Source organism: Bactrocera oleae, chromosome 2, assembly GCF_042242935.1.
Source record: "Bactrocera oleae isolate idBacOlea1 chromosome 2, idBacOlea1, whole genome shotgun sequence".
Taxonomy (NCBI): domain Eukaryota; kingdom Metazoa; phylum Arthropoda; class Insecta; order Diptera; family Tephritidae; genus Bactrocera; species Bactrocera oleae.
This window is the reverse complement of record NC_091536.1, coordinates 51,806,334-51,829,156: the sequence shown is the minus strand read 5'-3', so window position 1 is coordinate 51,829,156 and position 22,823 is coordinate 51,806,334. Positions and strand designations below refer to the sequence as shown.

Here is a 22,823-nt window from a genome sequence, read left to right as displayed (position 1 = left end):
ATTCGCTGGTTCTGCTTGTAAGGGAAAACAACAAAATACTAACTTCAGAAAGAAAAGTGTATTCATATACATATGTATGTATTAATATATGTACATAGTATTTATGTAAAAGAACATTTGTGTATGTTTCACTCCATGCCTATGAGTTAATACATAACTACATTTCTGCTTATCTCGTCGTGTCCAATAAATGGGGATATTGTACCAAAAAAAGGAAGTGAATAAATCAAATATAAAATATATACACTATCACTGAGATGGTGACAGAGCATGTAAATATTTACATATAATGTAGTCTGATAGCCTAGATGTGAAACGAAACTGCCGCGCGGTTTTTTAACTGGAGCAATGGGTAATTGGGCAACGCTAAGTGTGTCCTGTGGAAAGAACTAAAAAACTGCTAAAATTAGTATTAGTGAGTTATTAATATCAATAAACAAATTCCCAGTTTAATAAGCAAAATTATGTATATTTTCTCATACAACTCCGTACATGTGAATGAAACTTGATCTGTAAACGAATACCTACAATTAAGTATGTATAGTGCTTACATTTATTCATTTTTAAATGTATATAAGATATATTCAAAATGCACAAATAGCAATATCTAGTTCTGTAAACGCCATTAATCATTACATCTGCTTGAATTAATATTGCCCACATTAATTCAGATGTTTCTGCTAAAACTTTTTATACTCTTGCAACATGTTGCTGCAGATTATAATAGTTTTGCTCACCTAACTGTTCTTTGTATCACCTAAAACTTATCGAGATAGATATGGAGTTATATATATATAAATGATCAGGATACCGAGACGAGTTGAATTCCGAGTGACTTCGGAGCATTGTCCCGCCCACAAAACGTCATTAATCGAAAATCTATTAAGTGATATTTCTAAGCTAAACAATAAGATACAAAACTGTTATTTAGTACAACGAATTGTATTAGGGAGGGGCATTGTGGTTGAAAATATTTTTTTAATGTAGGTGTGAGCCCGGCCTCTAATAAATTTAAGGTACATTTCTTCGAAACCATTCGACCTATAATAACCGAATTCGCCCACCCTGTGAAAATTAGTGAATTATGATTAAAAGCAAGCCAGAGACATAAAACTTTACAACCGAGATGGTACAAGACGGCTTTATAGAAGCCAATGCCAAGGTTGGACGATAGGCGTGGCACCGCCCACATTTAAGGGTTTTCACCCATATCTCGAGACTTACGCTAACGGGTAACAACCACGCCTACTTTCCATATAACACAATTTTAATTTTCATGTGATTCTTTTAATTTCCAGTATACAAATCAAGAACCAATGAATAAATTGGAATCAATCTTTGCATGAATAGTGCCTTTAAGAAGTGCTACTTGATGACAAAAAAATTTCAATGTCGGACTACAACTATTTAAGCCCCCACATACCTAATATGTGGACCCCAGTTCCTATTGCGAACTTTTTATCAAAAATATCGCTTAATGTGTACTTCTCTGATAATAGTATGCCTGTATGTCAAAAATGGGTTGATTCACATCGATAATTCCCTAAGCCCCCATATACCTAATAGAAAGATTTTCGAACTTCCGGCTGACTTTATAAAATTGAGAGAGCGTGTTTTTCTAAAACTTGCCCTAGACCCCATATAACTAATATCAGGATTTTCAAACATCTAGTTGACTTTACCTAATAAATATTGGTGTTGCTTTGCGAGGTACTATAATGAAACTCAGATAGCATCTATTTCTGTTAATAATATGTAGTTGTGCCAAAAATAGATAAAATCCCCATATACCTAATATTAGATTTTCCAACTACCGATTGGCTTTATACCGTATATATTGGTCAATATGTAAGATATCTTAGCACATGTAATTTTGTATATACTATACAAGTAGTTTAATGCAGAAAATATGTGAAATTGGTTCACAAATACGCCAACTCCCATATACTACATAAAATGATTTTCGTTATTAGAAAAAACCACATGCCGAATACGTCTCCCAGTGTGTGAGTTATATATTTATAAAATTGTTTGAAAACCGATCCTCTGGTTGACGTTTTGCTCCCGAAGGTATTATTCCATCTTTGGTCCCGTCAAGTTGTAAGAGTATGATGTGTTCGGTTACACCCGAACTTAGTCCTCCCTTTCTTGTTTAATTTGAAGAAGGTATTTCCCTGGCTTTTGTTGTGGCAAGTTGCAAGAGTATGAAATGTTCGATTACTTTTGAACTTAGCCCTTAGGTTAGGTTAGGTTAGGTTTGGAGCTCGATCCCAAGAAGAATCCCATTTGGACAGTTTAAGACGCTGGTCCGTTGTAATACCTACAAAAACTCTTATAATCTGGATCAAAAGATCCTTACAAGTCGACGAGACCCTTTGTGCTTACAACAAACTTGTTAAGACCGCCAATATCCATTTCGGCTAAGTATTCAGGTCTGCCAAAAGTGTGATTGCCGAGATATTTTAATCTCAGCCTAGCGAAAGCCGGACATTGGAGGAGAAAGTGCCGGGATGATTCCACCTCGCCCTGCTCCATGCAACTTTGGCAACTAGCATCGGTTAGTACTCTATGTCGTACCGCATGAGTGCCCATTGGACAGTGTCCAGTGAGAACTCCTACCATAGCGGCGAGATGCACTTTGCTTAGGGCGAGAAGTTCCCCCGAACTCTTGCGCTCCACTCTTGGCCAGAAGGATCTCGCGGTCGCACAGGAGTTGGTCGTCGACCAGCGTCTGCTGAGTGCACGCGAGGTCCATTGATTCAAAGCTAGAGCGCAAGACGTTAACGGAGATCGAACCCGATCCCATTCTGATATGAGCGGCATTGGCTTTGCAGTTTCCAGCGATTCCGCTGTGACCAGGCACCCAACGAGCCTGATTTTGAAATAGCCAGCCGCTATCTCTAGTGAGGACAGACACTCCTTGACTAGCTTTGATTGCACGGTTCGCGCGCTCAAAGCTAGTATTGCCGACCTACTATCGGAGTGGATGCTCACTTCTATAAACGAGGCTGCACTACGCAGCAGTACTTCTACCGCCACTTTGATAGCAGCCACTTCAGCCTGAAAAACACTACAGTGGTCCGGTAGCCTGAAGCTAAGACTGACGGAGAGCTCCTTGCAGAAAACCCCCCTTTCAATCATCCCTCCTAGCCTCGATCCATCCGTGAAAAAGCTCACCGCGCCTCTTCTCCAGCGGCTTCTTTCCATCCACATGTCCCTCGTTGGAATATTAGCGGAGATAGAGCCGCCTCGAGTGGCCTCAGTGACGCAGTGATCTATATTTAACTTAGCCTTTACTTACTTGTAATTGTTGTTTTTAAATAGTTTGTATAAGGGAAAGGTTCTTAAACTTTACGATCTATTAAAGACTTATCTTGCTAGATTGGCAATTTTAATTAGAATTTGCCATTAACTTACTTTTTAGGCAAAAATTATGCACTTGTTTATTACTATGCGCTTTTAATCTGGGATTTATCTTAAATAGTAATTAAATATTAAAGGCATGTATTAATAATTTTTAAGGTATTAAGCATACAAAAAGTAACATAAAACTTTCGAATTGTAAATATATGATTATCAAACAAAAATACCTGCTCTTTTCATGAGAATAAGTTATTATTTTTAAATACTTACTACATATCTAAATTTAGTTATTAAGATTATTTTATGAACAATCGAAAGAACAAACACTACCGTTCTTTTTTTCTAAAGTTCTGTATTACTTATTTCTCTACAGGGTGTGCGCAGCATTTAAGCTGAATAAAAGAACGTATGAGGAAAAAGTATTGTGACAGGAATAAACTATAATTATACAAATACCATAAACATATGAAAAATAAAAGCCATATAATTCAAAAATTTGAAGCCAGTTTAGAAGAAAATATATGGTACAAACAGGTTTACTCTAAAAGCAAGAGTTAAGCAAATTAAAAATTATCTTTTTGTTGAATTCTTTTCTTTTTAGTTTTAAAATAAAATTACAATATATCAAAAAAAGAAACAGTCATCTTTCTTGTTCAAACCAAAAAAATATTTTTTTATAATATATGAAAGTACAGAAGTTGGGATGTATAGGTACATATATAGTACTAGGGTCTAGACAACTCCATTTAATATTTCTTCAGATGAGTTATAAATGTAATACAACCATATACAATTGTCATACTTATTGGTGGTAAATGTGTGTGTTTTTTCTTCACAACAAAATTCGTGTATATGTGTTTACTATTTTAACTATATGTGCACACCGGTTGTTGTCAATGAACAAATACAAAAGCGTACTGTTTGTTACTTACTGCCATTTAACTAATTTGCTGTATCTCAATAGAGCAATTAAACTACGTCGGCAGCGGTAACATAGTGCCCGACTGTACTACAAACTCTCAGGGTACAAAATTGTGATAACTGGTCATACGAAGTGATGCATAATTGTGAGTAGGTATGCTCATATACTTAAGCAAACAAATAACAAAAACTATAAATGCTTTTCAGTCACAGTCCCTGCAAAAACAACGTTACTAATACCGTCCAAATTCTCCTAGTTAAAGGCAGACGATTTCGGGAGTTCTGCATCTCATATAGCCATATATGCTATAATGCACCTATAAATTTTGCAAACACGCCAACAGCCCAAAAGCATGATTAAATTAACTCGAGTTGAGCGGGTGACTGAATTGTTCAGTGAAGTGTGTGGGCGCGAAACGGAGCTACTGGCCGAAACATACTCACACAGGGTCATTCATATTAACTGTTACTCACAAACAATTGCTTTTGCTATTGGTGCTTTGCAGATAGCTCCTATCTGTGCCAGCCTAAACCATAGTGATTCGTTAATTGCTGTTTGAAAGTACTTCAGGCTTCCACAAACAACTACACATCTTTTAGTAGGAAATTTGGCAGTAAACGAAGGGTTTCAGGTGTTAGAAAGGAAGCTTTAGTACGTTACGATGATCCTCACGTAATAAGTATTCTCTTTAATTTAATTTTAATATATCTATTTTTATTTTATAATATATATGTATTTTATATAATATTTATTAAAAAAAAAAGTTAATTAAAATATTGGAATACATCAATCATAATGTTAATGTCCACAATTCGCAATTTTTTTTTTAATTTTTGTATCATATATGTAAGTATACATCAACTCCACTCTTACGCTAAAGCTATCCAATTCATTAAATTAATACATGTAAGTTAAGAATCTTCCCTTTTCTTAGTATGTGTGGTTTACGGGCTTCTCTTTTGTCGTTGCTGAATCAATTTGCTTGTTCGATGAACATAAGCCGAATAAATAAATAAATTTTCTTCTATGTATTATGGGGTTTCATCTTTGTATGCACACATGGAAGAATAATTGTAAGAGTTTGAGCTTTGTAATGGTAAACCGCATTCTTGTATTTTATTTATTAATTTTCTAATGGATTTTACGTTTCTCTTAAGAGCTTCCATGACAAAGCCTAGAGTAAGAAGGTTTTTATGCATTCATGAATGTTTGTACACAAATAAAGTGAAAGAGAACATTCAAGTTTTTTTTTATTTAGCACATTATTGACAAACGCACCCTTGGAATCGGTACATAACATATCTTATGCGTATACGAATCATTAAAACATATTAATTTAAAGAATTATATTGATTTTATGGGCTGACTGGTGCACATAATAATATAACTTATTATGTTCCAAAAATTATCCCTTCTCTCATAACTTTCCAGGGCTTTTTGCTGGAAACGTTATTATACAGGACATTATAACAGTACTATATACATAAAATTTATTTTAAAGGCCAGACTATGGATTTCACCTTATTTTAGCTGACTTTCCGTCACACAAATAAAATATGGTCCATAAGATTGTTAAATTATCTTCATGGCAAGATTTCCAAATAGATAAAGGCAATCCATTGCACAGGGCATTCTTCTAAAAATTTGCTAAATCATTTAATTAATACAGGTACATATACATAATGAATATACTTGTAATGAATTTTATCCATTCCTTCGTTTTGTAACGAATAATATTGGAATCAAACCTCGAAATCATATCAATATTTCAAAAAGAATTTTTTGGTATATTATTTTAATGATAATAACAATAGGAAATTTCATTAAGTTTTTGGAATTTGAAAATTCATGTTTTTTGTTTGTTTTAATTTTCAATTTACATATAGGTGCGTGACCATAACACATTTGATATATTAATTGAATACACCATGCAATCATAGTACAATAATATCTTTGTTCTGCCCCTTAACAAATGCATGAAATAGTTACGTTAAGTTGTCAATAAAATAATTTAATGAGTAACAAATCGCTGCATTGTCTTTTGCCCTGTTCATTACATTTTAAACTCACATTACTTTGATGAAATTAATAAACATATATATATATATATACCTATGCCACTAAATCTCACATGCGCATGCCATTCGTTACTGTACCAATAAATTTGTGTATACCTATGTGTTTTTGTACATTGTAATGTTTTATGTTAATTTATAATATTATTCATATGAGCCATATTGTCTTTATTTAAAGGTAGGAAGAAAACAGATATTTAATGCGCTAGCGTTTTCAGAAACATTTAAAAGTACAACATCTAAAATTTTATGATCACTTGAATTGGTTACCTTCTGCTTTCGATGCCCAGTGACTTGTAACAGCGACAACAAGCCCATCATCGCTCCTTCGGTATTGAACTTGACTTTTCTTTTCAAAAAATAATATTTACGTTGGAGAGGAGAACTAAACACACAATCAATAATAAAACAAAATTCAAAAAAGCTATTTTAATATACTCTTCAATGTATGTAAATATTCTTATTAAGTTTTTAATATATGCAACAGCAAAAAAGCGTTTCTGTTTAGTATTTTGTATGTGTGTGTTTTCCTTTTTTTGAGGTAAAAACTGCTTATAATTTCAAAAATTAATTTAGTTATACTTCATATATTATGTTTCTGAATACTTATAAAAGTCTGTGAAGTTTTTGTGAGACTGGTTCTAATGTAGGGTGTGTGTGTGTTGCATAAATTAATGTTTGTCAACCCAATTTCATAGTTTTATAAAGTGGTTAATTTATAATAAATTCGGATAAGATTTTATTTTATAATAATCTATCTAATCAAAATCAAAAGATTACAAAATCAAAAAGCAGGGTAAAATTCAAAATTTTCCTTAAAAAAGAGACATCCGTGTGAAGAAATTAATATCGGTGGCTTAGAGTACCCGTCCCCTATTTATGAAAATTTAGTTCTTAATGTAATAAAATAACAGAACTCAAAATAAATTTTTAGAAAAAAGTTACCACATACACGTGCAAGATTTGATTGAATTTCTTCAATAGAGTTATAGCGACCTTAAAAAATAATTATCGATGAATATTTCAGAAAAATTACTGCTTACCAGTTCACGGTAAACTTTTATTTACACAATATAAATGTTTTCTTTAATAAATAATATAGTTTTCCCGTTTTCCCGCTAAGCCAACGATATATAAATATATGACGAAATTTTGTATTTCAAGCCAAAAGGAAAAATAATTGTTGACCTTTCAGTCACTTGAAAACCAAAATACATATGAATTTTGCGTTGTTCTCGTATATAAATATGACTTGCAAAATATAATTAATACAAAACAATATTAAACGGGGTTGTACAAATCAAAAATGGTTGGTCGCTTTTATACGGTTTTATTTTGGTACTTACCTAGCCAATCCGGAAGAAGTGAGCCCGCAAGAGATTCTGAGTATCTCTTACCTGAAAAGAAAAGAAAATGTTGTTAAAAGTATCCAAAATAAGATATATTAAAAGAGTAAATTCGGGACAATAATACTAGATGATATCTACCTTTATATATGTATGTATAATTATTATTATTATTAATAATTCCATCACGAATTTATTAAAAATCACCAATCAGTTTTAAAACAAAACAATAAGTTCCAAATAGGAGACGAAAAGTGTAAAAAGAGGATACTTTTGGATTTACTTTAAACAGGCTAAATATATATAATTATATACTGTTTTTTATTTTGAATTAATTATAATTACATAAATAATATTTCTAACAAAATAAGGTATCGTTTTTGTTATAAGCCACGCATAGATATACTCATAAATCTGTGCATAGTTTAATCAAATACTTCCATTGCTATATATAATATATATATATTACACCAACTCGGATTTTAAATAAAACATTAACAAAAGTCGGCGCAGGTAAATGGCGTTTATTCTGCCTTAACCGTGACTCGGTTGGCGGCTATAAAACGCATCTGGCACATCATACTTCGCATGATAAGACACCATTGTATTGGTCGATGGATTTACATTCGTTACATTCAAACATGTGCTTTTACATGGCTCTTCATATACATACATATTATACGTAAATATGTTTAAGATGGAAGTGTGGCCCGGAAAAGTAAATATTAATAAAAAGATAAGGAAGATGCGCCATATCGTCAGCCAGTAGCATTTAATCAACATAATTAACAGCAGGATGTATTTTTGTGGCACAAGTCCCAACACAATTTCTCCGCGACACAAATTGCACTTGGCGAACAAGAAGCATGAGCCCGAATGTGGGAGCGGAGTGAGGTTGCAACCAGTCTAGGATAGCTAAATTCTCATCTATTATCTCTTCTTGCAGCAGCCACCTACATCTTACAGACACATAATCTTAATTTATATATATCTATTCGCATAAATTTTGTTCGTCTGGATGTGCTCCTCACCTGCTCATAGAATTTTGAAAGCGCCTGTTATGCGTCAGGTGTGCATATTAAAAGTAAATTAAGTGCAAACATGCAAATTTACACAACCATACATATGTAAAGATATATCTTAGCTCTATCAACTGTCCCACGGTATCTTTTATAGTCCCAACCCTCACTTTTGCTGATATTTAATTTTTTTAGTTTGTGGTACATTTATAATTTGCATAAAATCAAACTTCAATAGCTTGGCGTCGAACATTTTAAAGAATAGAAAATGTAAGTTTACAAAGTAAAGAGTACAGATATTAAGAATTTTTATACTCTCGCAACATTTTGCACAGAGTATACTAGTTTTGTTCACCTAACGGTTATTTGTATCACATTAAACCCATCGAGATAGATAAAGAGTTATACATATATATATAAATAATGGGTGATAAGCCTGTCTGTACGTCCAATAGAGGTTGGTATTGAAAATGTGCGGAATTTAAACGAAAACTTTTAAAGTACCATAACCAAGTCTCAAATTAAGATGTAAACTGTAATTTGATACAGGAGATCGCAGTAGCCAGGGACACCTGTGGGCTAAAACCATTGGAAAAGTGGGCGAGGTGCCGCCCCCTAAATGGTTTAGTGTACATATCTTCCAAACCGCTTAAGCTTTATCAGCCAAGCTTGCTGAGAAGGAGTATTTTAATCAGAACTTAGCTCTTCCTTACTTCTTAATATTGTTTTCGTAAAATAACAGAGCAAAACATAGGTTTAGGTAATAAAATGTATACTTTAATCATCAATATCCAAATACATGCCATGTATCTCCTGTAATATAATATCAGACACCACAGTATTAACTGCAAATCAGAAGTAGACACACTAATTTCGACGGCAACAAAGGCTTTTCTAATTCTTCACTGTCATCATAAGTCTTAGCCACCACAGTTGTACCGTATACAACCATACTAAAATGTCTGCAACTTTACATAAGTTTTATATCTATTGTATTAGTTCAATTCGATAACGCAATAATAGACGAAAGGTATTTTTATTGACATATCCATACCATGACGAATATGTAAGTGTGCATAAGTATATGGGCAATATCTTCTCTAATAGATTTACCAAATGGAGTAAGTGAAATTAAATAAATTATCGACATCATGTTTTGCACTTCTCATTGGAGCTAAAAGGTACAGTATGTCAAGCGGACACAGAAATAAAGACAGAGCTGTTTGCAAAGAGGGTGAAATGTATGTACATATATAACAAAATAAAACATAATTGTACATGCATATGTATCCAATTAAATCAATGTTTATGTAAACTTATTATTCAAAAGTAGTAGTAGTAAAAGGGTCTGTGACGATTCATTTTTTTTGTTGCATTGACGGTTTCTATTAAATTTTTACGTTCACTTTAAACTGTGGCGTGATAAGTATTACCTCAATGATTCCTATACTCTAGCTCACAAATATCAATCAAATATACTATATGTAACTTTGTATATATAATATAAAGTCCGTCCAGTGCAAATTGTAGCATTTGTCTTTTCACATGAAGAGCTTCCGATGTATTGTCGGAGCTGATCGTTTATTAAATAATAGAGATAAATATACAATTACACACTTAAGTGGTTCAGCGGCTTGTTTCTCGCCTCGATTGAACTGCTGAGGTGTGGATATCGATGGCGAGCATTGTTTGCTACTGCGTACAGTTGAAATTGCTTATTTGTTAGTAGTATGCAAGTACATGAGATAAACGTGCTCAGTAGGGTGATGCTGAAGGAATGTATGATTAGCTTACAAACTGTGTTTAAAAGATATGTTAACGAATGTAGTGACATATATGTACATATATGTATATAAATATATATATATATATATTATATACATATGTTTATATATATATGTTTATATATATATAATATATATGAATTGCTGGTAGAAAATTTATAACTACCTTTCAAGATGTTACCATATACCATATATGCAAAATTATTTAAAAATATTTTAATTTTTGGTCATAAAATGCTCATGTGAAGTTACCAAAATAGATATATACACAAATGCTGTGCCTTCATTACCACAATCCCTTCGAGCTTCAATCTCTAACCACCCTCTTTGCCTGGTAGCCATGCGTTTAATTTATTTATTGGTGTTTCATTGGTGAATTTATGCATTTCGAATCCCAGTGTCGAATAAATTTAGTCGAATGTGAAAATTGTGCATTTTGGCATAGACTGAATTTGCCATTGTATACACACAGGCACACTTTCAAACTGTGTGTAAGTGAGTATACACATTTTTATGCGTTGTACCAGATTACGGTGTGTACACACATGTGTGAGCGTATTAATCGTGGCGGGATTTTCATTTTAAAATATCACATGGCAATATGGCATTCAAAATAAACTAAAATAAAAAAGCGCTACTCACAACAAAAAACAAAAGCCAAATGAAATAAAGAAAGTGCAAAAAGCTGCGGCAGCGGAAAAACGAACTTAAAAGCAATGACAAATAGTGTGCTGAGATAAAAGACACGCATGCTCGCATACGTACATACTTTTGATATGTGTGTGTGTATGTTTTCATATAAACGTATTGCCACAAGCCGCAATCGGTGGGCGGGTGCAGCAGGCGCCGCGATGCGATCTGATGCGTTGCGGTGATTTATTTGCATATAAATGGGGCGAAAATGCAAAGTTATACTCACACTTAACAGTACTAATACTTATTTACAAATATACAAACATTTTCATTTATAAAAATCTTACATATGCATTTATACGTTTGTTTGGTGCCACATTTGTACACTTATATAGTTTTCTGCATACTAATGCACATATGTTATGCAATTGCCATCAATCCAAATCTCTGTACGTATGTAGATAAACAGCAGATATCTATGTATGTATATGGTAGTGACATGAATGCGGTGCATTGTTAGTATAATGCGGTATTTGCAATCGAAGTCTAAAATGCTTCTGCAGCACATTATATCGAAGCTTTTTGAACGATACCTCAGCATGTAATTTTAATCTTTAAAGGCGCTTAGATTTGCTAAGTTTTTATTGTTTACTTAAATAACTGAAATTAAAAGTATTTCGTAAAATTGACAAACCTTTGTAAATTAGTAGATGCGAACATGTTTACATTAATACAAGTAAGAAGGGACTTTCGGAATTTTCAAGAATCAAAGGCTAGAAAATAATTGCAGGTGAAACTTTCGCTGACCTGTTATTTAGTAATAGCAGCAGTCAAAATGCAGGTTTGAATCGTTTAGTGAGGTCTTTTTAGCATTTTCTTAAAAAAACTTACTATAGTAATGACTATTTTTTGTCACCATCAGAAAATAGAGATTTCAACAGACATAAATCTCACCAAATTAAAAAGTTATTATTTTGACGTAATACTTTTCGATTGAAATTGCAAACAAGTTAGTAAGTTAAATAAAAAAATAAATTTTTTGGCCATAAGAAGTAATTCTACACCAAATTTTGTAAAAGAAAAAATATTTTTGTACAAGATAAAAATAAAAAATAAAAAAACTTGGTTATTTGAATTGTTTACATAAGTTTTGAGGTTATGTCAAAAATGGGATTGTAAAGGTGTAGTTATTTTTATTACTTCGTGTTTTTAACCTTTAAAAGTTCAACCTCGCCCTTCTTTTTCCTCTTTCCGACCTCGCATCGGCGGTAATTTTTTTTTCATAGCTTTTTTGTTACTTTATCTTTCTTTTCCAATGGGTTTCATTCTGATATTAATTTTTTTGCTTTAAAAATGATCTACCCTAGTCTATTCAGCCATATTATGGTTAATAAAAAAAGTTCACAGATTTTGACCAACATAAACGGTTTACAATCAGATGAAAAGCAAAAATGGATGAATACCACCATATCGCGTATATTGGGACTAGAAGAAGCCTATAAAATTAAAATATCAGTTATATGCACTGAGATCAACATGTTCGGTTTCTGGGGACTTGTAGAAGTACTATTTGTATAATTGATTTATATTCTGTAAAGTAAAAGAATCATATGAAATTAAAAATTTTAATATATGGGAAATAGGCGTGATTTTTGTTTGATTTCACACCATAACATATGAATGCTAACATAATGCTACAGCACTAATCTGATTGCAATTGATCAAGTAGTTCCTGAGATATAGGATTTCACCTAAAGGTGGACGGTGCCACGTCTGTTGTCCAATTTTGAAATCGGCTCCAATGAAGCCCTTCGGTATGATCAGGGTGGTCGTGATTTTCTTCTCATTTCAAGAGGTTGCAAGAAAAAGAGTAATTGTTTTGTTTAACTTACGGTTGTTTGGAACACCTAAATCTAATAGAAATTGATAAAGAGTTATGTATACATAAATTATCAAGATGGCAAAACAAGTGACTCTGTCCGTGCAAGCGATAACTTTAGTAAAAATACAAAAATCGTGGTACCCGTGTTCCTTTACATAGAAGTTGGAAATACAAATGGGGCATCATTGAGAATCTTTTTAAAAGTGGGCACGGTCCCGCCCTTAAATGTAGATATATACATGTTGCCAATCAAATTTGGTATCTTCTATATTGAAGGCCATAAACTTACTATATTTTACTTTGCGTTAGCTAAAATGATAATATAAACACCTTAAAATGGGATATATGTATGTGATATTAATTCGACCGAAGAGGCTTAATTTAATATATTGAGTTGATGTGGAAAACGTCAACCAGAGGATCGGAAATCATTATATTAGGAATATGAGGTTTAGACCAAGGTATAAACCAATTCCATTTTTTTTCAAAACTCAGCACTAAACCACATAATTTTGAAGAAAACTTGTCCACTTAATTGCACTAAAATATTACCTAAACAGTTAAAAGACAGGTGGAAAGACGGAAATAGTTTTACGATAGAAAAAGAGAAGTCGAGACCATATTTTGAAGCAATTTTATATATATTTAAATAATACTCACTGACCAATATATTCGGCATAATACTTGTTAGAATGACAAAAATCATTATGAGTAGTAGATGGAAGTTGGCGGTAGTATTGACCCGATCTTATCAATTTTTTCCAATACCACATACCACTTACATGCCATTGACTAATAAAATGCTGCCAGAGTTTTATTAATGTACTTCACATACCATCACCAATCATATGGAGTAAAGTCAGCCGGACGTTCGAAAATCCTGATATTAGTTATATGGGGCTAGGTAAAGATCTCATCCGATTTCATGAATTTTAAACACAAAGATACACTGCTATAAGTAAAACGCCCTTTCTCGTTTTCATTGAGATAACTCACTTATTGGCCAATATATGCGGTATAAAGTCACCCAGAAGTTCCAAAATCTTTATGTTAGGTATATGGGGGCTAAGTATAGACCCGATTCAACCCATTTTTGACATACATACATATTATTATAAGGAAAGGATCCTTTTTGAGTTTCAATTATATTTCTCACATATTGACCGATATTTTCGATAAAAAGTCAACTATATGTACTTGAAGCATGCACTTTTGCTTGATTTTTCTAATACAGGGTGGCTAACGAATGGTGCTACAAAAACAAACCGTAATAACTATTTTTCTGTGTGAGTAACCGATTTTTTTTTCTATTTGGCAGGTTATTATTTAAGTTTTTTTAAAAATGAATGCTTAGCGGCACTCTCTCGATTAGATGTACCATTATGAGGATGGTAAACATATTTGCCGAATCTGGAAGTACGGCAATAGAACCGTACCATCGAGATTGACAAGATTGGCAACTTGAAATCAGAAGACGGTCATTACAACGGATAAGTCTTGAAGATTTAAACCAGTTGCCGTACAAAGTTCAAATAACAAGCCAGTTAAATCCCTTAGATTTGCCCATTCTCCAGGAATTTTGTCAAAAAATTAATGAAATGGGCAAGACAATAACTTGATAAATTGCCAGTTTATATATGATGAGGCCCAATTTTGATCTAACCGGAAATGTAAACAAGCAAAATTGCCGTATATGGCGTGAATCAAATCCAGAAATAATCCACGAGATGGAACTTCACCCAGAACGAGTCACTGTGTGGTGCGCAGTTTCATCAAAGTGTATTGTCGGGGCATACTTCTATGAAGAAAGCGCTGTGACATTAACTGTCAGTAGGCACCGTTATGTTGAATCAGTTTGTTTTACCTAGAACAACGCTGAAGACATATTCCTTTCAATAGCTTTTGGTTCTAGCAAGATGGAGCAACTGCTGACGGACCAGTTATTACGGAGCTCCAACGAAAATTTGAAAACAAACTAATATAAAGTAACTCCACTTTCCGCCGGCCGCGAAGGTCACATGCCTTGTCTGAATTGAAGCAGTTCATTAAATCGATTATTGAGGCAATGCCGACTTCAACCTCTTTCAGGCCGCAATGAATAATTTTCTAATTAGGTGTCGCATATGCGTGGCTGCGCATAGATGTCATTTACGGTCTATAATTTTTAAAAATAATTAGTTACATAAAATAAACTACAATTTTCTATACAATAAAAGAAAATAAATGTAATACATTGATTTAAAAGAAATTTATTACCGATTCGTGATCCAGCCTGTAGAAAGCAAGAGAATTAGATAGAATTTAAAATTATGCTATATGGGAAGTTTTAGTCCGATTTCGCCCACTTTCACAGTATAATATGCGAATATTATAAGAGTGTTATGCACCGAATTTAGTCAAAATCGGTCGAGCAGGACCCGAGACATGGGCTTTCCCCTAATGATGGGAGGTGCCCCACCCATTGTCCAATGTTTGGCTTGACACCTATAAACCTTAATTGTATTATCCTACAGGTTGGTTGTGAAATGTCTTCTCTCACTAAGAAAAAGCCCTACTAGCTAGGTTATTTGAAGTTGACGGGTCAGAGGATTTTATTTTAAATTGAATATCGCGTAGTGATTAGATCCCTTGTTTTGAAACGTTTGAAAGCAAAGAAAATTTATGAACAATTGCTAAAAAAGTATAAGGAGTCCTCACCTTCAAAACGCACCGTTGAATTTTGGGCTGGTGAATTTAAACGTGGTAGTACTAGGCTTAAAGACGATCCACGCGAAAGACGATCAAAAACAACAACGACACCAGAAATCATTGAACAAGTTCATAATATTGTTAGTGAAGATATAAGTTTAACTAAGCGTGAACTTGCTAATGCCATGGGCATCTCAGACGAACGAGTACTTCATAATTTACATGGCGAATTACATATGAAAAAGCTGTTTGAAAAGTTAGTGCGTTAACAATTCAACAGAAACTGAATCGAAAACAAACACGATTTCTGGCGTCGTTTTATAACTATGGATGAGACTTGGATCTACCACAATGATCCTAAATTTAAACAAGAACGTTAACAGTGGACTGAAGCTGGTTCTTCCCCTCCAAAGCAGATGAAGTCACAACGATCAGCAAAGAAGGTTATGGCATCAGTTTTTTTGGATGCAAAAAGAAATTTTGTTGATTGATTATCTGCAGAAAGGTAAAACAATCAACTTTAAATATTATTGCAGCCTTTTGGTCGGCTGGATGAAAAATTTGTGAGAAAATACTTGATTTGCAACACAAAAAAAAACTTTTCATCAAGCCAATGCACCTGCTCACAAAGATGTTTTAAAAATGGGAAAATTCAACGAATTACAGTACGAAATGCTTGAGCCTCCATCGTATTCACCAGATTTGGGTACCAACGACTAGTAGTCTTTAGAAACCTGAAACCATTCTTTCGTGAAAAGCGTTTTTCGTCGAATGAAAAAGCTATAACAGCCGTAGACGGGTATTTTGCAGAGATTTCAGAAAATCATTATAGGAATGAAATAAAATTATTGGAGGATCCTTGGAATAAGTGTATTGAAGTTAAGGGAGATTATATTGAATAAAATGAATATATTTCGTATCAAAACAAGTATTTTTTCATTGCAAGCGCAGAAACTTTTCAACCAACCTGTATGTGGTAAATTCAACGTCTCTGACTTGTTTATTTAATGAATTACAGCACTTTTAGCAGTTTTAATCAAAACCCCTCTGTGGGGAGTGGATGGTGTTATCCCCTGATTTCACCCATTTTCACATTGTCGAGTAATGTTGGTTATTATAGCTTTAGCGGTTTAAAAGATGTGCATATTTAACCTATTAGAGGGCGGGAAAACGGCCACTTTTTAAAAAAATTTCAAACTGCAGATGTTCCTCTTTAATGTGATTCGTTATTTCAAATAACAGTATTGTATCTTATTGTGGAGCTTAGTTATAACAATTTGAAATACCAACCGTTTTACGACGCCCAGAAACTTGTGTACAAAATTTTATCAAGTTATCTCAATTTTTACTCAAGTTACAGCTTGCGCAGACGGACGGATACACAGTCACCCTGATTTCAACTTCTCTCGTCATCCTGATCATTTATATATGTATAACTCTATATATAATCGATTAGTTTTGGGTGATACAAACAACCGTTAGGTGAACAAAACTACTGTACTCTGTAGCAACATTTTGCAGGAGTATAAAAATTATATATAAGGAAACAGTGACCAATTTCAGCAAACAAGCAAAGCCCAAAAACATTTAGCTACTAGTAAATTATAACATGCCTATTAAAGGCGACAGGACACGATAATTGTCTATTATACAACGCGGTCCGATTTGGTTGATACTATCAACTGGGGGGTACGATCTGCACAGCCAAATATTAAGTTACACTTTGGGGTCATTCAAACCCATAGTTAATACCTTGCTGAAATTTTGTAATCAAAGTCGCTTAAAAAGAAGACTAGCCTTCCAAAGAGCAACATACTACCAGAATGCGATTTGTAACTCATTGATATGCTTTAAACAAGTAGATTCGCTAAATTCAAAAGCGTTAAACAACGATAAAAAGAGAGTTTATTTTTCTGGAACAAGTACAATATATAGTGCTGCCAAAAATGGATAACATCGGTTCAATGCCTTTCCCAGACCTCACATACTTAATGATCTGGTTAACTTTATACCGTATATTCCGGTCAATATGTGAGATATATTAAATAAATTAAGGGGCGTCTCTCTCTAATAACAGTTTATTCTACCAAAAAAAGGAAAAAATCGGACCAATAATAATCATAGCCCCCATTTACTTTATATAAGAATTTCAAACCTCCATCGAACAAGTAGTGTAATGCGCAAAATGTATGATATCGATCTACAAATTACCCAAGTTCCAATATACTACATATTATATTATATAACGAAATATTCTCGAGTATACTTGATAATGCCAAAAGTTAATGCAACCATTGCAGACCATCTTAAGATCATACCTAGCCCTAGAACGCTCATATAGTGATTTCCTACTACCCTGATGGCTTTATATCGTATCATCAATATGTATGATATTTTAATGTAATTAAGTTTTCTAAAAAAATAATGTGGTGTAGTGTTATGAATGAGATTAGCCTAGACCTTGGATTGACTTTTTCCTTATAAAATAAATATATTAAATTTAGCCCTTTTGGTTGAGTTTATATCACATACCTATATATAATTTGAGTTAATGAAGTTGAATTTTGTATGTACACAGTATATCTCGGACACGAAGCAAAATGTAGTAATAAAACTAAGTGAATCTATTACTTAAAACATACAATGAGTTATTAAGAGACCAAATATGATTGCGAACAATTCACAGTTTTATCTAATAATGAATTTTTAATTTTTAGGAAACATTACTTTAATATTAGGCTTTGTCAACGCCCGAAAACATTTCCCTGCAATGATTCTTGTAACTTGTGAAAACATAAAATGTTCGGTTACACCCAAACTCTTTCCTTCCTTTCTTGTTTCTTGTATATTCGTTGCATATTTGAATATATAACATCTACTGGAACAACAACAGAAGCAATAAATTCAGCCCATATACTATAGAACATACAACTGGTGACCAAATAATCAATTATATCGACGGCTACAAACCAACAAATACTACATATGTACTTTCAAACACTCATATACAAGTACACATTGAGAGTTAATTTTGCAATTGTATTTCAATATCAATAAATTTACATACGTATTTGACGTGAAATATGAGTACAGGGTTTGATGCTACATAGTTTAGTAGCAGTTTGTTTGTTTCTAAACAGGTGATGGTTATATTATACGTACGAGTATATGTATATTTGTTATATATTCATAGAAGAGAGAGAGAGATAGATAGAGAGAGGGAGAGATCACAAGTTATAGACTGTACTTATATGGCTTTCCATGTATGTATATAAGGGCGGGGTGGACTTTTAGAAAACTGTTTATGTCGTATATAGTGCTTTATCCAAAAAATATTGAATTGTTGTAAATAAAAGTCCGTATTATAATTTTTGTTTGCCAAATGTAATTGAGTATTTATGAATTTTTTCCATTTATGTGATGGAAATTATGTACATCTACCCGGTTATAAATATAACTGTACAATATAATTGGCAAGTTGTAAAAAGTTATTTTTTTTGTTTTTTAAAACAAGTTGTACAAGAAAATAAACTTCTCTTCTCATTATAAGTAACACCCAATTTATAACATTAGAAAGTTTGTTTTAAAGTTTATAAAAAATGACTAAATTTAAAATTTTCTAAATAGCCGGATGAAGTTTGAATAATGAAAATAAAAGGAACGAAACGGCGTAGAGTATAGAATCCAAATGAGGTTTATTATGAAAAACATTGTACCGCCCTAACATATACCTTTTACATAAACATCCAAATGGATGGTTCATGAAGTGAACTGAATGGATAATATATATACTTATATACATATATTAAGCTTAACAGAGATGGAGTATACAAGTTATAACGATCCTCATTGTTTCCTTGTCGCAAAATTTATATCGATTAACAAGCCTATATTCATATATGTCAATATTTTATTTTTAGTCAAATGAACATTAGCATACTCATAACTATTGATAGGAAGGTAATGGCTGAAAGGGCACTTTGGCCACCGTACTTTGGATACTGAGTTAAGTGACAAGTTGTTGCAACTTATCTTAACATACTTCGTATTTATAAGTAAATTTCTGTGCACAAGATAACTAAAATACGATCATCCTACATTGTACGAACAGATTCCAGCGGCCATTATGACGGGTCTCACTTTCAGCACAATCCTCATTTATATACCTATTAAGGGTTGCTGTAACATTTCCGCGCTATCTCTTTCTATCTACTTCGCTTCCAACTCAAGTTCTACGCTCGCTGTTTTCCAAAAACTTCACCATTCTTCTCGGCCAACTATTCAAACACATTATATCTTATATCCTGAACAGGGTATATTAAGTTTGCCACAAAGTTTGTAACACCCAGAAGGAAACGTCGGAGACCTTATAAAATATATACATAAATGATCAGCATGATGAGCTGAGTTGATTTAGCCATGCCCGTCTGTCTAGTCCCTCAGTTTTTAAGCTATAGATCTGAAATTTTGCACCAGTCCTTTTCTCACTAAGAAACTGCTCATATGTCGGAACGGTCTATATCGAACCACTATGGCATATAGCTGCCATACAAACTGAAAAATCGAAATCAAGCGCTTGTATGGGAACCTTTTTTATTTGACGTAATATCTTCACGAAATTTGGCGTGAGTTCTTTCCTAAGGCAACAATGTAATTTTCGAATAAATTGTTTGGATCGGATCACTATAGAATATAGCTGCCATATTAACTGAACAACCGGAATCAAGTGCTTGTATGGAAAAAAATTTTAGTTTTTATTGCCGATTCACGAAATTAGATCTGAATCAAGTTATAGTGAGAAACCTTTGTATCTGTGAAGGGTATTATAGCTTCGGTGCAACCGAAGTTACCGTTTTTTCTTGTTTTAATTGCATTTTCACGGCTCCTGAGCGTTTGGTTATGCAATAGAGATAGATCAAAATGCATGAAATGAATATATGAATCAAGTTAAAAGTAGTATACTTGTAATAGTCTATAAAATACAAATCAAAACAATTTATTACACAATAAAATAATATTTACAAAATATTCTAAATAATGAACTACACAGTTTTTACATGCAGCATCTTAAGGCTTTCGTGTTGCAACGGAGTATAATAGTTTTGTTCACCTAACGGTTGTTTGCAATCTGAAACTAAACAAGATAGATATAGAGTTATATGCATATGTGGTATATAAATGATCAGGACGACGAAACGAGTTAAATTTCGGGGGGCTGTCTGTCCGTGTAAGCGATAATTTGAGTAAAAATTTAGATATCGCGAATAAATATGGCACACTTGTATATAGGGAGGTTGGTATTGCAAATGGGTGGAATAACGTCCTAAAAATGCAGTTAAACGAAATCTAATAAAGGGCTATAACTAAGATACAGGCTATAACTAGGACCAGAATCGGAGATTCAGAACTTTCATTTAACACATATATCTGCATCACCATTTTAATTTCCTTCTGATTATTTCACTTTATGGTATATAAATCGAGCAGCAATGAAGTTATCGGAATAAAACTTTGTACAAATAGTGGTTTTAAAGTATACCTCTAAAATTGCCAAAGCGGACTATAACTGCTCAAGCCCCCAGATACCGAAAATGTGAAACACAAAGCTTAAGCTGACTTTTACCGAAAATATCAGTCAATCTGTGATAAGTAAATAAAAATCAGAGCAAATAGTGTGTCCTTAAATCGGTCCCTGCGTCAGTTGTAAGTTAACTTAACGAAATTCACAGAGCATTTTTACCTGATAATTGTATGTTACGAGCCAATATACGTATTATCCCTACCTAGTCCCCTTATACCTAATAGAAATAAGAACTTATATATATTATAAATATATATATTTGTCAATATGTAAGATAATTTAGCAAAATTAAGTGAACGTGTAATTTTGGAATAGTTTAATACCGAAAATTAGTGAAGTTGGTTCACGAATTAGTCCATCTCTAATATACTAACAATAAAGATTTTTTTATTCTAGCAGACTTTCGAATATGTATATGTCACTGTTTGAGTTATATTCTTGAAATTGAATTTTTTCGAGTATACTTGAGAAATGCCAAAAGTTAGTTAGACCTGGCATATTCATAATACGATTTGATGTATTTCAAATTGTAAAAATTATAAGATTAGTGGGTGACAATCTATGTACGTATGCGTAAAAGAATTAAATGATAGGAATACAGCTAACTCCAATATCGTAGTATGGATTGTTATGGAGACAAAGAGATCGGTATGAATAAAAATATTGTTATTCACTCAAAATAATTAAAAGAAGTAACTTATATTTATGTATTTATAATTTATATAAATGTAACGAGTGCTGATTAGCAAATTCCAGCTGCAACACAAAACGTTGCCAATTACGAATAAAATACTACTTATATCAAAACTTCTTAAATGTACAATGTTACCTTATGATACACAAGACTTTCTGATGTTCCGAATGACGAGTGTTTTGAAGCGAAACATTTTATGCTTGCGTTAAGTCACATTGGTTATTTTGACAATCTATCTGTATGTGCACCCATGCAAAATAGCGAATTGTCTGCTGGCTTCGCTACCGAGCTTCATTCATTCACCTTGTTCATTTTTCGCGGTCAAAGAGACATTTGAGACTTCTATGCCGCAAATCATATAAGTGATATCAACAACAACTATGAGTGTCATAATCTCTGCCAAGCTCGAAGAGGCAGAATAACAGCGAGCAAACTGGACAATAAGTTCACTAACTTTTCATATCAACACACTCTATGGAAATAAGTGATGTTGAATTATATTCTGCCAAAGGACGCTTGATTTTAATTGAAAAATCATTAAATTATATAAAACAAATCTTAAGAAAAGGAATACAATAAAATAAAGCCTATAATAAACAGCATACTCAGGCATTTTGCCAGTTTTTAAATCATTTTACAATGGGAAGAGAACTTTTCAAAACTCTTCATAAAAAGTGATATTATACAATATAGCAGTGAACCTGTATGACTAATAGGGCTCTAAAAATACATTCCACCGATTTGGCGTTTAAAACAGATTTAATAACTAATTTTAATAAAAATATATTACAACTTTTTCATATACTATATACAGTTATTAGACGTTTAAATCATCG

General features: G+C 32.9%; 1 protein-coding gene across 2 annotated transcripts in view; it reads right to left on the bottom strand.

The window, feature by feature from the left end:
* The window catches only part of Ubx (Ultrabithorax), a 137,743-nt gene that overhangs the window by 78,968 nt on the left and 35,952 nt on the right, over positions 1–22,823 (bottom strand). For both annotated transcript variants that reach the window (XM_036370346.2, XM_036370347.2), the window contains one exon: positions 7,707–7,757. In XM_036370346.2, the coding sequence (XP_036226239.2) occupies positions 7,707–7,757 (51 nt within the window). The remainder of the gene's footprint in view (positions 1–7,706; positions 7,758–22,823) is intronic.